This window comes from Hirundo rustica, chromosome W (assembly GCF_015227805.2).
Source record: "Hirundo rustica isolate bHirRus1 chromosome W, bHirRus1.pri.v3, whole genome shotgun sequence".
NCBI lineage: Eukaryota > Metazoa > Chordata > Aves > Passeriformes > Hirundinidae > Hirundo > Hirundo rustica.
This window is the reverse complement of record NC_053487.1, coordinates 28,389,256-28,404,256: the sequence shown is the minus strand read 5'-3', so window position 1 is coordinate 28,404,256 and position 15,001 is coordinate 28,389,256. Positions and strand designations below refer to the sequence as shown.

The following is a 15,001-nucleotide window of genomic DNA, read 5'->3' as shown; positions in this document are numbered from 1 at the left end:
GCAGAGATTGCCCTAGGGGCCTCCCTGGAGCAGGAGGAGCTCCTCTGCTCTCCCAGGTGGGCTGGGGAATACACAAAACACTCTTCCATGGCCTCACCCACTCCTGGAACACAGGCTGGAGCAGGGGGCCAGGCACATCTATCTGTACCCCTGGCACAGCTCCATTTCCCTGGCAGTCACAGCTGTGACTCCAAGTCCAGGGGCTCTCCCAGCTGCTGCCTCAGCTCAACTTAATTCAACCAACAGCCTTCCATGGACATGGAACGTGCCTGTGAGGCATCACAGCCCTCAGCAGCAGAAAACAAGCCACCATGTCAGAGAAAATATCCCCTCTGGCTCTGCAGAATTACTGGTCTGCAATATACATGGCTGTGTAAAACACCCTCACTTTCATAAATAAAAATAAAACCTCCTTACTTTCAGGAAGTGCTTAAAGCTGTAAGATGAGGTTTTGTCATAACCATCTCTATGCTCCTCTCCTTGCAGAAGACCAAGGCTTTCTCATACAGAAACAGGTGCCTCTGCATGGGCTTGAACCTGGCTAGATCCTTCATTTTTGTTGGCCCTTTTTGGTGTCCTATCCAAACACTGAAAGATCCCTGCATCAATACTTTCCCCAGTGCGCTCAGGTCACCCTGGGGAGAGCATGACAAATAAAAAAAGAAAGAAAAAGACGTCAATGAAAATGTGAGAGGATTCTCCAAACAATGATGAGACACAGGGCCAGCTCTGTCCCAAGGCACATTCCTCTAAGAATAGTCTTCCTGGAAGGATCAGAGGATTAATGAACTCCCAGGGAAAGGATTTAATACATCAGGAATTAATCAAAAGGGTATTAATAGCATTGAGAAAACCTAAGAAAATTGTGGTGGTACATTTGAGAGGACATCAGAGAGGAATAGATTTTAGAAGTAGAGGAAACAATGCAGCAGATCAGGAGGCCAAGAAAGCCACTCTAATGATAATACGACAAAAAGAAAAAGGGGGGCCCGGGACAGAGTCATTGGATGAGGAGAAAGCAGAATACAGATTTACTAAAACAGAAGAGCAGAGGTTATCTCAAATGGGAATATGTAAAGACCAGGATGGAAAATGGAAACTCTCTGATGGACGAGAAGTATTGCCAAAAGCAATAGCGCTGGAAATTTTGCATAGAATACACGAGAAAACTCACTGGGGAACCCAAGCTATAGTAGATCAGTTTGGAATTAAATATATGTGTATTGGAATTCATAACCTGGCCAAACAAGTAGTAGCGGGATGCACAACGTGTTTGCAAGTGAACAAGGCCAACTTTAGAAAACAACCTCTGGGAGGACGACCATTAGTCCAAAGGCCGTTTGCAAACATACAAGTAGATTTTACAGAATTACCCAAGGTCGGGAGAGTGAAGTATTTGTTAGTTATAATAGATCACTTAACTCATTATGTGGAGGCATTTCCCACCACCAGAGCTACCATGCAAGCTGTGGTAAAAGTGCTGCTAGAAAATATAATCCCCAGGTATGGGGCACCTGAAACAATAGACTCCGACAGAGGCCCCCATTTTGTGTCCAAAATCCTTAATGAAACAATGGAGTCCCTGGGAATTAAATGGGAACACCATACTCCATGGCACCCTCAGAGTTCAGGACGGGTGGAAAGGATGAACGGGGAAATTAAAAAACAGTTAACTAAATTAATGATTGAAACCAAACTATCATGGACAAAATGCTTACCGCTTGCGTTGCTGAATATAAGAACCCAGCCAAGAACAGACATAGGTCTATCTCCTTTCGAAATGTTGTACGGGATGCCTTATCATGTAGAGAAGCCTTTAACCCATCCCAGTGTACGAGACCAGGACATCAATAAATCCATCACTGCCTTAATGGCATATCGAGAAGAAATGTGGAAGAAGGGTCTTATAGTACAACGACCCCCATTAGACATTGCACTGCATCAAATAAAACCAGGGGACTGGGTATTAATCAAAACATGGAAAGACACTACCCTAGCACCCCGATGGGAACGACCTTACCTTGTATTACTCACAACAGAACCAGCAATAAGAACAGCTGAGAAGGGATGGACTCACGCTAGCAGATCAAGGGCCCTGTAAGAGAACCAACTACTGAGTGGAAAGTTGTCAGCTCACCAGGAAGCCTGAAATTAAGACTGAAGAGATAAGTAAAAGACTGAATGAACGTATTTACAATTGAATATTTACCCAATCCATATTTAGTAATGATGATGTTAGAATAAGATGCAAGAAAGCGAACTGTAACTGTTACCCATTTGTATGTTATAACTGTAAAGTGTGCGGAGAAGGGTGGTGGACTCACTGCTATAGGGGAAGACCCCTAAAGGGGTTTGCACCCCTTGCTGGAAATTACAAAGAAATATTACTGATTGGCTACTAAACCTAAAAGTATCTCTTGGAGAATTAACTGTAGAATCCAGTGAATGGTGGGAGATATTTGCCAAAGGAGCAAATCCAGACTTGTATTGTCTAAATGTGCCCAGCCCATTCGTAGCAGAAATAGTTGAAGGGCGTTGCCGAAAGGAGCTACAGGAGCTCAGGTGCAACTCTCCACAAGTTAAAAGAGCGAACTGGTATTCTTATGTTGTCCGAAGTCGTAGAGCAGGGCAATCCCTCCTGAAGAATTCCCCTGCTGCCAAGAAGATGGTACCCCTCATGGCTCGATGCACCCGAGTCGACGAGCGAGGCAGAGGGAGAAAAAGTGGTGGAGGAAAGAGCCTCGCTTATGGGACAACAAGGCGATGTTCGCTGAACTGCCAAAAGAATGGGACTGATAGTATTACTGAGTTATGGCATTGTCACCACCAGAGAGAGCTTTCAGAAAAGAAAGAATACAAAATAGCCAGTGAAACCAAGCACCCGAATCTGCACACCATAATGTGGATGCTATCATTATTAGTATGTTGTACTACCGCAGAGCACGATAACCCCCATCAACCCTTTAAGTGGTCCTTGATCCGATGGGAAGACCATAAAGTATTGTCCTATGCGTAAAATGGTATCCCTATGGATGTAAAGAACCCCAAATATGGCAAGACAGAGGGCTAGGACGGCGGGAGAATTGTAAAGGAATTTGGATAAATGTTACTAAAGGAGACGATCAAGCGTGGGTAACAGGAAAACTGTGGGGGGCACGATTATGGGAACCTGGTACAGACAGAGGGGGACACTTTTTAATCAAAAAGGAACCAGCACCACAAGACTCAGAACTTATTGGGCCAAATTCTGTGCTGCAGGCTGAATTTGACCCGAGAATGCTGGCTATGTTATAGCATTAGGCCTCCCTTTTATGAAGGTATAGGTAGTACACAAAAAGTACGACGTATCAATGGAACCAATCCAGCGCAATGCCTTTGGAAACAGAATAAAACCGAAACACAAGGGGTAACCTTATCCCAAGTAACGGGTAAAGGGAAGTGTATAGGAAAAATACCACCAGAAAAAGAACACTTATGTGGAGTAATTATGACACAAAGAGAAGAGGATAAACCTGCAGGATGGCTCCTCCCTGCAGCAAATACAAAGTGGGTATGCAACAATGCAATGACCTGGTGCCAGGGGGGAAACACAGCTCTCATGCAGGGCTGCAGCTAGTCCAGAAACTCAGAAACTGGAAGAACTAAAAAGAATGGAAAACCATCCAGCTCCTATGACAGAGCATGTCAAGGGCACTAGCTACTTTAGTGGGACAGGGAAGTGAGATTTGAGCCTGAACTGAGGTATCAGAAGATGGAATTCTCCAGAAGGCCAGGCCTGGGATCAGTAGCTTCCCTGAAACCCTAGGCAAGACAACCACTCCAATGGGAAAGGTTCAAAATCACCTCAGAGAGATGTTTGTTAAATGCTGAATGGGAAATACTATGAAAACACCCCAGGTGAGTTATTAGGTCAGCTGTGAGAACACAAAGGGGCACACTGGAAAAATACTCTGTGAAAACCACAAGATGGCAAGTGTGGGCACTGTGCAACTTGGGATATTCCCAAACCTCTGAAATCAGATGGAAGATTGTCACCTGTGAGGTCTCCTTGATCCCATTCACTTTGTAGCTGTTCTCAGCTCACACATTCTGGACACCATCCATTCCCAGTGCATCACCCGGCCTTGTGCAAGGGCGCTCATTGCTCAGATCTACTCACTCCTGTGATTGAAATCTGATGCATGGAGTCATTGACTGACTTCAGCAAATCCAACATTGCAACTAGAGCTTCTTGAAGTTCCTGAACTCCATCACAGCTTGTGCTGTACTTTAGCAGCTCCTGAAAATAGAAATAGGAGAGCACATGTTTCCACTTGAACAAAGCAGATTTTTCCACCTTGCCCAAAGTTTCCAATGGCCAGAAGTGACCTACACTGAGTTTCTTTTTTCACATCACTGGAAAAAAAGCTCCCTCTAAAGCAGTGTGCTGGCTTGAAGGCAAAACCAGCGAGAGACTCCAAGTCAGAAAAAAACAATTTAATAGGAGAGGGAAAAAAAAAAAAAAGAGTAAAATAAAATAAAACACATACAATAGTACAAAATATCATTGACAGAGTCAGAATACAACCTGAAAACGTGGTGGTAGCAGTCCAGATGAAGTAGTCTTGTTGAAGCAGTGACCCCATAGAAAGGTCTGTTAGCTCTTGTCCTCTGGGAATCCAGTGGATAAAGCTGCCTGTGCTGTCCCAAATCCCAGATTATATCCAGGTGGGAATGCTTGGCTCCTCCCCCTGGGCAGAGCATCTCACAATGGGCTGATATCATTCTATGAGTCTTGCAATGGGTCCTTGATTGCCCATTAAACAGAGATAGCTCCTGGAGGGAGTTACCTATGAGTCATGCAGCAGGGCATTGATGGGCCATTAACAGAAGATAGTCTGGAGGCAGGGAGCAAGAGAAACACTGCCCAACCTAGTTTCAACAGCTCATGTAGATGGTGATAGAATACATACTTTGGGCACATTTTACATTGCAACCTAGGACACACAGTCAGTATGAGGTGTGGAACAGGTCAATGAGGGATGGTCTATTTTTAATGTGTTTCCTTAAGGATGGTGTCAGCATAGAGCAACATCACATTCTTCTGATGCCTTTGTGTTGTGTTTTCCTGTGTGGTAAGATATGGCAAATAAGGCTCGGGTCTTTCATTAGTTGCCAATATGCCCTCAAATGAGCTTGCAGCAGATGACTGTCTTCAGACTGGCAGACACAAGGAACAGAATTTATAAAATTCAGAGCCTTAAAGTCAGTCAGTGGAAGACAGAATTTTACCACTGAGATAAAATTAGTTTAATTTCAAATCTCCTGTGCCCACCTACAGCTGCATGTATACTCATTCCAGAGGCTAGAAGGTGGTTCAGAAGCTGCTGCTCAAGTGTTACTCCTGCCTTACAAAGCGAGAATAACAGCACTGCCCTGCCTCAGATGAGGGACAAAAGAATAAATGCATTGAAGATTACAGGTGCTATCAACACCTGAGGAGAAGACATGCAACGATATATTGCATTCATCAGATTCTCATGATCCTCTCTGGCTCAGTTTTCTTACAAGTGCTTCTGTAATTTTGCATCTCTGAACAGATTCAGTCTTTCCTTAAAAAAATGGCCTGTTAAAAGCACTTGTTCCTTTTTCAGTTATGTGACCATTCATCTTCACTGGAAGTCACTTCAGGAGAGGTCAAGATAAGCAATATGTTATCCAAAGCTTGGTGCTGATTTACAGGTAACCTTTAATTGAAAAATAAAACAAATTAATCTATCTGCTGATGCCCTTTGAAAGCAGAACATGAAATACCTTCAGAAGTAACTGGTATTTTGTTAGGTACTGCACTGGTTTGAGCAGATAGGAATCCAGCCCGAGTTTGTGTTCTAATTTTCTTTGGCATTCCTGGAACACAGAATTCAGAGTAAGTTTTGCACCATCTGTAAGTAGTTATTCTGACAGCATGACCGTGGGGTTTGATGGCTTCAAAGGTTTCATGTCAAAATGTTGAATGGTACCCACAACTAAAGAAATATTATAACAACACATAAAATAACACAGTGAATCTGCCTTGTACTCCTGGGGTACAAGAAACTCCAACATCTCTTTTTGCGAGCATTTTGTGCACATTTTTCATACAACACTAAACAAAACGCAGGAGAACTGTGGGCTGTTGAGGAGGGTGTTGTCCTAGGGTAACTTTATGATGCTTGTATCCCCAATTGTCTGTTCTGTTTGTGCTGTATATTGAGTCCTGTGCCTTTAAGACTGGTTCTAAGAGCAAGGAGAAGCGCGGAGTTTGTTTTGAGAAAACTGCCTGACTCCTCCACATTCTTCTGCGGACAGCGTGTTCGGCAGAGGCTTGGAGAGACTGCAGGACAGAGATCTTTTTTTTTTTTGCTTTTAGTTAGTTTCAGCTAGCTAGGGCAGAGAAGTTCCCTGGACTGTTTTTTTTTCCTTTTTCTTGGAACTGTTTAAACCTGCTCTGGACTGAAAACCCAGGGGAGCACTGGGGGCTGCACCTGCGGCCCACCGGGGCCTGGACCTTGGCATTTTCCAGCAGCGCCGGAGGGACTGGGACTGATGAGAGACTGAGAGAGAGCCGAGCTACACCCATGGCAAGGACTTTCTCAATTTGCCATCTCACTTCAGAAGGAGAGGTTTTATTGTTTCATATTATTCATTTTTTATACTTGTATGCACTTCATTTGTTTAGTAAAATAGTTTTTTCCACTTTTCTCCAAAGAGGTTTTTTTTACCGGACCGGTTGGAGGGAGGGGCCACTTGGGCTTGCTTCCTTAGAGGGATCCTATACAGGGGTTTTCTCCCAAATTTGTCCCAAACCAGGACAGGTGTTTAGGACAAGGGTATGTGCCATGGTGGTGCCTGCCTGGGTAGGAGATGCAGCTCACCTGGAAGAAGGAGCTTTTGGAGCACTGCCTCCACAGGGACTCTGAACGGAGCTTGTTCGGGCAGTACTTCTCATACATCTGGAAATTCTCCTGTTGCAAGGCAAGCCGAGAGGCAAGTCACCCTTGGGGACCCAATCCTGAAGGGCACCAAATGAGGCCAACACCCAGACTGTGTGTGCTTTTATCTCTGCTGCCAACTTTAATGTCTAAAAGTGACAGAGTTTGGGTGAAAAACGCACAGCTGGGGATCACAAGCTGTGGTCATGACGGTTGCTCTGCCCCATCTCTTCTGGTCTGACTGTTGGTCCTAAGGGTCAGGAGCCTCCCACTCAACCAACATAACTGAGGTGTTGCAGAGTGTGACAAGCCAGGAGAAACATTGGCCTTTGAGTCTGTTTTTTATGTGAAAATGATTCACCCACCCTGTCTAGGAAACAACATCCCACTCTTTCAGGTGCTCCCAGGCAGTTTTCCAAACTGTGCAGGAAAATTCTGCAAGAGATGGGAGAAGGGACAAAAACGCAGCAGTGAGCAGGTGAGGTTTGGGTATTCCAGCATTTTAAAGTATCGGTCCGGTGAAAGGGGAACAGAGCAACACCATACTTGTTGTGGAAGTCATAGATCTTGGGCATGTTTCCAAAGAGGACGTCCTTCCTGTTCCTCAGCACAGGAGGCAGGAGGATGAGCATGGCAGGATTATCCATCTCAGCTCTGTAGCCCTGCCAGATGAAAGAGGGCTCATCACTCAGCTGCCATCTCCTCAAAGGCAGATGAAAAGGGGACATGAACAAACTTTCAATGTGATCTCTAAGTGAAGTATCCCTTTTGTTCCCTGGGTTTTGGTCTCTAAATCCCCGTCTTTCAGCACACGGGGTTGTGGGCCAGAAGGGAATAGCATGGGACAGCTCCCATGGCCCATGGGGCTGGCAGCACTTCAGAGATGTTGCCAACTCTTCAAAGGCAAATCAGCGTGGCTGATTTGAAGAGGACCCACAGGAATGCTTGTGTGGGGAGAACACATCTTGTCCATGACCACGGGACACAGGAATGGCAGTGTGTGTGTGCAGAGTGCAGTTCCACACAGCCTCACCAGAACCAGGGCAGGAGGCAAGCCACAAACCAGAGACAGCTTGAGATCAAATCAGAAATCCATGGCCTTTTTGCCCTTGTACAACACTTGCTGAGCTCCCGGGTCTTGCTCTCCTCAATGCTTCAGGAATTCTGGGTTCTGTGGCTCCACTTGCTGTGGGAATGCACCCCCCACACCCGAGCAGGTGTTTCTATAAAAGGGAAAAAGTTTCAGCTTACCTTAAACATATAAGGAAACCAAACTAGAAAGTTCTGTGCCCTTTTCACCAGCACAGAAGCACTGATTGGGCTTTAAATGCATACCTCAAAGCCTGTTGCCAATTTCATTGGGCAAAGGTGCCAAATAGCCCACCTAGACCATTAAGTACTAAAGGGACTGCACAAAAGAACTCAAGGGGCTTTTTTGGACTGCCTTACCGGTGTCAGAATGCTCTCTACACTGTTTGACTTATATTTCTTTGTTTGTTTATGTTTATTTATTTTTCTTTTATTAAAACCTTTTCTGTTACAAAGCACGTCCAGAGAAGCTGTCTCGCTATTATTTTAAGTGATTCTGAGAAGTGCTGGACACCCTCAGAGACTTGATAAATCATCACGTGTCTCATTCTACTCTGGACATGTGCCAAGATGTTATCAACTTGCCCATTGAAATCTCCCAAACTGGGGAGGAGCTGGAAGGGACAACACTGAAATTCAAATTGTTGGGTGGAACTAGGAAATAATGTAAAACTCCACAAAGTAACAGCCTATCACTGCATCAGATATGCCAAATTTTCTAACTGCAGTGCAGGGAGAAGGCACGTCTAGAGCTCAGCACCATCAGTGCAGAGGCCCCCAAGAATGCCACTAGCCACAGCTCAGGCTGGCCCTGCTGGTCACCAAGGACTGCACAGAACTGAGGCCCTTTTAACATGAGCAGCAAAAATGTGTTCAATATGTACAGCACATCTCCTTTGGCTTTCCAAACTAATCTTTCATACTCACTGTGACTGGAAGCAATATTCCTTATACTAAGCAAGCATTTTGTAGTTGATTAAGATGCAATAGATAAGTATCTGGAAAATTAGTCATTTTTATTTAAGGCCAGCAAGCAGGCTTCCCTCTTTAAAGGAAATACTATTTTCAGAAAACTGAAGTCTATCTGTCCATTTTTCTCTATCTACACTCGATATGCACAGCAATAAATCTGTGTACCTGCCAACTGCTTCATCACAGAGAGTGTGGTTTAACAAAAAACCCAATCAGTGCAGGGAAATTACATGTAACTACCAGCAGTCCAACAGATTTATATCCTGCTTGCTCCTGGGTGAGAGAAATGTGAGGGGGCAGAGCTATTTAACAGCCAATTTGTTTTGGCCATCAGCAAGTTATTTTGGAATAAAGTAGTAATGTCAATGTCCTAGGGTAACTTTATGATGCCTGTATCCCCAATCGTCTGTTCTGTTTGTGCTGTATATTGAGTCCTGTGCCTTTAAGACTAGTTCTAAAAGCAAAGAGAAGCGCAGAGTTTGTTTTGAGAAAACTGCCTGACTCCTACACATTCTTCTGCAGACGGGGTGTTCGGCGGAGGCTTGGAGAGACGGCAGGACAGAGATATATTTTTTTTTTTGCTTTTAGTTAGTTTCAGCTAGCTAAGGCAGAGAAGTTCCCTGGACTGTTTTTTTTTCCTTTTTCTTGGAACTGTTTAAACCTGCTCTGGACTGAAAACCCAGGGGAGCACTGGGGGCTGCACCTGCGGCCCACCAGGGCCAGGACCTCGGCATTTTCCAGCAGCGCCGGAAAGACTGGGACTGAGGAGACGCTGAGAGAGAGAGCCGAGCTACACCCACGGCAAGGACTTTCTCAGTTTGCCATCACACTTCAGAAGGAGAGGTTTTATTGTTTCATACTATTCATTCTTTATACTTGTATGCACTTCATTTGTTTAGTAAAATAGCTTTTTCCACTTTTCTCCAAAGAGGGTTTTGGGTTTTTTTTCCGGACCGGTTGGAGGGAGGGGCCACGTGGGTTTGCTTCCTTGGAGGGATCCTATACAGGGGTTTTCTCCCAAATTTGTCCCAAACCAGGACAGTCTAAAACAACAGTATGAGAAATTATTATCTGCTTTCTAAAGTAATGTGCTTCATACAGTCACAAACTTCACAGTACTGAGACAGAACTCTCCCAAGGATAAAACACAAGCTGCTTCCTTTTGTCTCCTAAAGGTAAAGGAAATTAGGGAACAGTAAAAAAACTCAGCTTTATGTATATTTTGCAGGCACTGCTAAGGCTAGTTACCAGTGCTTTTGTGTACAAACAGAAAGATTCACCTTCATTGTAGATGAAAAACTCATCCTGACACCAACTGTTCCTGCAGACACCTCCAACAAAGAAAACCTAAGGAGCAAACTTGAGTATTTATGACTAGATTGGGACCTGACAGTCTGGTGGAAGCCTGCCCTGTCACATCTCAGCTGTTTGACAAAGCGGCAGGTGCCCTTTTGTACAAGTCACCAGGGAACAGTACTGAGCAACCTAGAGAAGTCACCATCAAAACAGTGAAGAGTTCCTCCACATACACTCTCTCTGTCTCTATAAACTCATTTATGACATGGCTAAAATGAAAAAAAAAAAAAAAAATAGAAGTGTATTATTTTCATGTCTATAAAAAGTCCCACAGGTGATCAGTGCAGTTCAAGATCAAAACATTGTGTGATCTCATTAATAACTAAGAGGTAAAAGCACAAGAGATGACACCTGGGTCAGTCTGGAGGAACACAGGGATGGGGCAAGGATTGGTCAGAAATAAACATCATTTTAGGTGTGTATTGGATTATGTAACCCAAAAATGTGTATTCTATTTCATCTGTTGAAAGCTGTTTTTTGGGAGATGTTTTATCCTTCTCTCACCCTTCCAGGGGGGAGGGGTCAGATGCCTTCTGATAATGGCCCAGCCATTAAAACCAGGTGGGGCAGTGTTTCTTATCTCTTTCACCACCCCTCCATCCTCCAGGGGGACATCTTCTGATAATGGGCCATTAGGGCCCACCAATGACATGACACATTCCATCATCCCATTGTGAAATGCTCCACCCAGTGGGAGAGGAGCCAGCTGTTCCTAGCTAGATAAAAACTGGGACTGAAGGACACAAGGTATCCAGCTTTTCCACTGGATGCCCAGAGGGAGACTGGACCCATGTTGTCACCACTGGACTTTCTCCAGGACCATCTCTACTCCACAGAAGCACATCTGTTACTCCAGGAGGATTTATTTGGACTGCTTCCAACACCCTGACCAACAGGGTACCAGGTTGTATCCCTGACTCTGTCAGGGTTTTATTTCCAGGATTTTTGTTTGTTTGCTTGCTTGTTTTTTGGTTTTTTTTTTTTTTTTTTTGTACTACTACATTTGTATTTTCCTTTTTTAAATATTCCTAGTAAAGAACTATTACTCCCATTCCCATATCTCTGCCTGAAAGCCCCTAATTGCAAAGTTATAATAATTTGGAGGGAAGGAGGTTTACTTTCTCCATTCCAAGGGAGTCTCTAGCTTTCCTTGGCAAACTGTCTTTCAAAACCAAGACAAGGTGATGTAAATGGGGGAAGTGCTTACTCTTTCAGTATATCTAAGCTGTCATCACTGTCTGAAATAAAATGCTGCAAGGAATTCCACTTCTCCTGATAGTCATGCGTGACTTCGATCTGCAAGAGAAATGGGATGCACTGGGAAGATCTGCAGGAAGAGCCCTGCAGGGGCAGGAGGAGCCCAGCCCCTGGTGCCAGCCAGGAAACTCTTTGGGGAAAGATGAAATGTGTCTCCTTGCAGGAGCCCTCAGGCAGTAAACCTTAAAAGGGAATAACATGTAATGGGTAGCCAAATATTCCCAGAAAGTACTCTGCTACATAAAACCTGAAAATACTGGTAACATAATTCATTAGTGAAGAGGCCAGAGACGAGTTTCCACAGGGGAAATATCTATGAATGGGGATATTTCCTTATACACACCTCTATTATGTAAGAAATAAGCTCAGGGAATAACACACAGGAAATAGGTATCCGGATATTGGAAAATCAATCCAAGATAGAGCTCAGGTGTTGGACTAATCAAACAAAACCACATGGATATAAGAGGGTTTGGGTTTGCTTTATTTTTTTAAAAGGAAAAAGAAAAAATAAAATAAAGAGAGCGTCTCCAAATCCAAAGTACACTCAATCTTTAGAGCAGTTTCAGTTCTTCGATGTATAAAAATAATTCAGATTTCATGAAGAATTTTTACCTTGTGAGAACTTGGAGTTTTTCTTGAGGTTTTCTTCTCAGGGAGTGTCTTGGTTTGGGGACAAATTTGGGAGAAAACCCCTGTATAGGATCTTTCTAAGGAAGCAAACTCAAGTGGCCCCTCCCTCCAACCGGTCTGGTAAAAAAAAACTTCTTTGGAGAAAAGTGGAAAAAACTATTTTACTAAACAAATGAAGTGTATACAAGTATAAAGAATGAATAATATGAAACAATAAAACCTCTCCTTCTGAAGTGAGATGGCAAATTGAGAAAGTCCTTGCCGTGGGTGGAGCTCGGCTCTCTCTCTCAGTGCCTCTCCTCAGTCCCAGTCCCTCCGGCGCTGCTGGAAAATGCCAAGGCCCAGGCCCCGGTGGGCTGCAGGTGCAGCCCCCAGTGCTCCCCTGGGTTTTCAGTCCAGAGCAGGTTTAAACAGTTCCAAGAAAAAGGAAAAAAAACAGTCCAGGGAACTTCTCTGCCTTAGCTAGCTGAAACTAACTAAAAGCAAAAAAAAAATATATCTCTGTCCTGCCGTCTCTCCAAGCCTCCGCCGAACACCCCGTCTGCAGAAGAATGTGTAGGAGTCAGGCAGTTTTCTCAAAACAAACTCTGCGCTTCTCTTTGCTTTTAGAACTAGTCTTAAAGGCACAGGACTCAATATACAGCACAAACAGAACAGACGATTGAGGATACAAGCATCATAAAGTTACCCTAGGACATTCTACCTCTTATCCCTATATTGTCAATTTACTAAAACTAATATATACTCCAGCTTTACACACACATACATTTATATAAAAACAATATGCAATATACAGCTACATACAGTGGCAGTACTATCCAGCACACAGCGATAATTACACATGGTTCTCACCCAACAATCAAATCTCCCTGGGGTACACATCGTGTGGTTCCATCTTTCTGCATTACTCACTATGTGCAGCTTGGTCCCTGAGCAAAGACAATCCCATGGATGGGATCCTCTGTACCTGAAGCAGAATTGATCTAAACTGTCTTCCCTAACAACCCTCTTACATGTACTACTGGGACTTTCTCTCCATCTACTGTATGTAGGGACTCAGACAGGGCAGGGCCTGCTCTGTTGGTGGAACCTCGGGTGTTAACTAACCAGGTGGCCTTTGCTTGATGCTGCTCCCAGTGTCTGAATGATCCCCCACCTAGTGGTTTTAGGGTGGTTTTTAGCAGTCCATTGTATCTTTCTACTTTCCTTGAAGCTGGTGCATGATAGGGGATATGGTACATCCACTCAATGCTATGTTTCCTAGCCCAGTTGTTGATGAGACTGTTCTTGAAATGAGTTCCATTGTCTGACTCAATCCTCTCAGGGGTACTATGCCTTCAAAGAACTTGTTTTTTAAGGCCTAGAATGGTGTTACGGGCTGTAGCATGAGGCACAGGGTAGGTCTCCAGCCATCCTGTGGTGGCTTTTACTATTGTGAGCACATAGCACTTGCCTTGGTGGGTTTGGGGAAGGGTGATGTAGTCAATCTGCTAGGCTTCCCCATACTTATACTTGGCCCATCGCCCGCCATACCATAGGGGCTTCACCCGCTTGGCCTGCTTGATGGCAGCACACGTCTCACAGTCATGGATAACCTGAGAAATACTGTCCATGGTTAGATCTACTCCTCGGTCTCATGCTCACTTATAGGTGGCATCTTTACCCTGATGACTTGAGGCATCATGGGCCCATCGAGCTAGAAACAACTCTCCCTTGTGTCGCTAATCTAAGTCTATCTTTGACACCTCTATCTTTGAAGCTTGATCTATCTGCTCGTTGTTTCGGTGCTCTTCATTAGCTTGACTTTTGGGGACATGGGCATCTACATGACGGACTTTGACAGGTAGCTTCTCTACCCGAGTGGCAATGTCCTTCCACTCATCTGCAGTCCAGATTGGCTTTCCCCTACACTGCCAATTGGCCTTTTTCCACCTGTCCAGCCAACCCCACAGAGCATTGGCCACCATCCACGAATCAGTGTAGAGGTAGAGCTTTGGCCACTTCTCTCTTTCAGCAATGTCCAGGGCCAGTTGAACAGCTTTGAGCTCAGCAAGTTGGCTTGACCCACCTTCTCCTTCAGTGGCTTGTGCAACCTGTCATGTGGGGCTCCATACAGCTGCTTTCTACTTTCGGTTCATCCCAACGATGCGGCAGGAACCGTCAGTGTAAAGAGCATAGCGTGTTTCTTCTGCTGGCAGTTGGTTGTATGGTGGAGCTTCTTCAGCACGTGTCACTTTTTCCTGCTCCTCTTCATCTATGAGACTAAAGTTTTCACCTTCTGGCTAGTTTGTAATTATTTTTAAAATCCCAGGACGATTTGGGTTTCCAATGCGGGCGCGCTGAGTGATGAGGTGTCATGGGGTGACTGTGTATCCCCAATCGTCTGTTGGGTGCAGGGGGGAGGGCAAGCGCGGTTTGTTTTTCCCCAGGAAAACCCTGCTCATCGGAGTGACCTTGAAGCGGGGGAGCTGGAACACGGCAAGACAAAAGAAGCTCTGTTGTTTTTTTGCCCCGGCAGTTAGTTAGTTTAGTGCTAGCGTAGTTAGACGCTGTAGAATAGCTGAAGCTTTTTGCTTTTTTTTTCTTTTTCTTTTTTTGTCCTTTTTTCCTTCCTTTTTGCTTTTTTTGTCCTCTCCTGGGAACTGTTCCAACCTCTCCGGACTAAGGACCTGGGGAAGCACCGGGGGCCTCCACAGGGGACTCACCCCACCAAGATCAGCCCTGCACATCTCCTTTTCTCCCAG

General features: G+C 44.6%; 1 protein-coding gene across 1 annotated transcript; it reads right to left on the bottom strand.

Moving 5' to 3' along the window:
* Positions 1 to 5,165: 5,165 nt before the first annotated feature.
* On the bottom strand, positions 5,166 to 7,607 carry LOC131378740 (proto-oncogene DBL-like). Its single transcript, XM_058423885.1, has 5 exons — positions 7,497 to 7,607; positions 7,316 to 7,385; positions 6,894 to 6,983; positions 5,825 to 5,886; positions 5,166 to 5,199 (listed from the first exon to the last, which is right to left on the bottom strand). Exons 1-5 carry the CDS (start codon positions 7,595 to 7,597, stop codon positions 5,166 to 5,168), a joined length of 357 nt encoding a protein of 118 aa, XP_058279868.1. The 5' UTR covers positions 7,598 to 7,607.
* Positions 7,608 to 15,001: the final 7,394 nt, after the last annotated feature.

Coding starts and splice junctions, on each gene's coding strand:
- LOC131378740 (XM_058423885.1), bottom strand. CDS start 7,597: ATGGATAATCCTGCCATGCTCATCCTCCTGCCTCCTGTGCTGAGGAAC. Junction 7,386..7,496: donor ATCTATGACTTCCACAACAA/GTATGGTGTTGC, acceptor CATCTCTTGCAG/AATTTTCCTGCACAGTTTGG. Junction 5,200..5,824: donor TATCTGCTCAAACCAGTGCA/GTACCTAACAAA, acceptor TGTGTCTGCCAG/TCTGAAGACAGTCATCTGCT.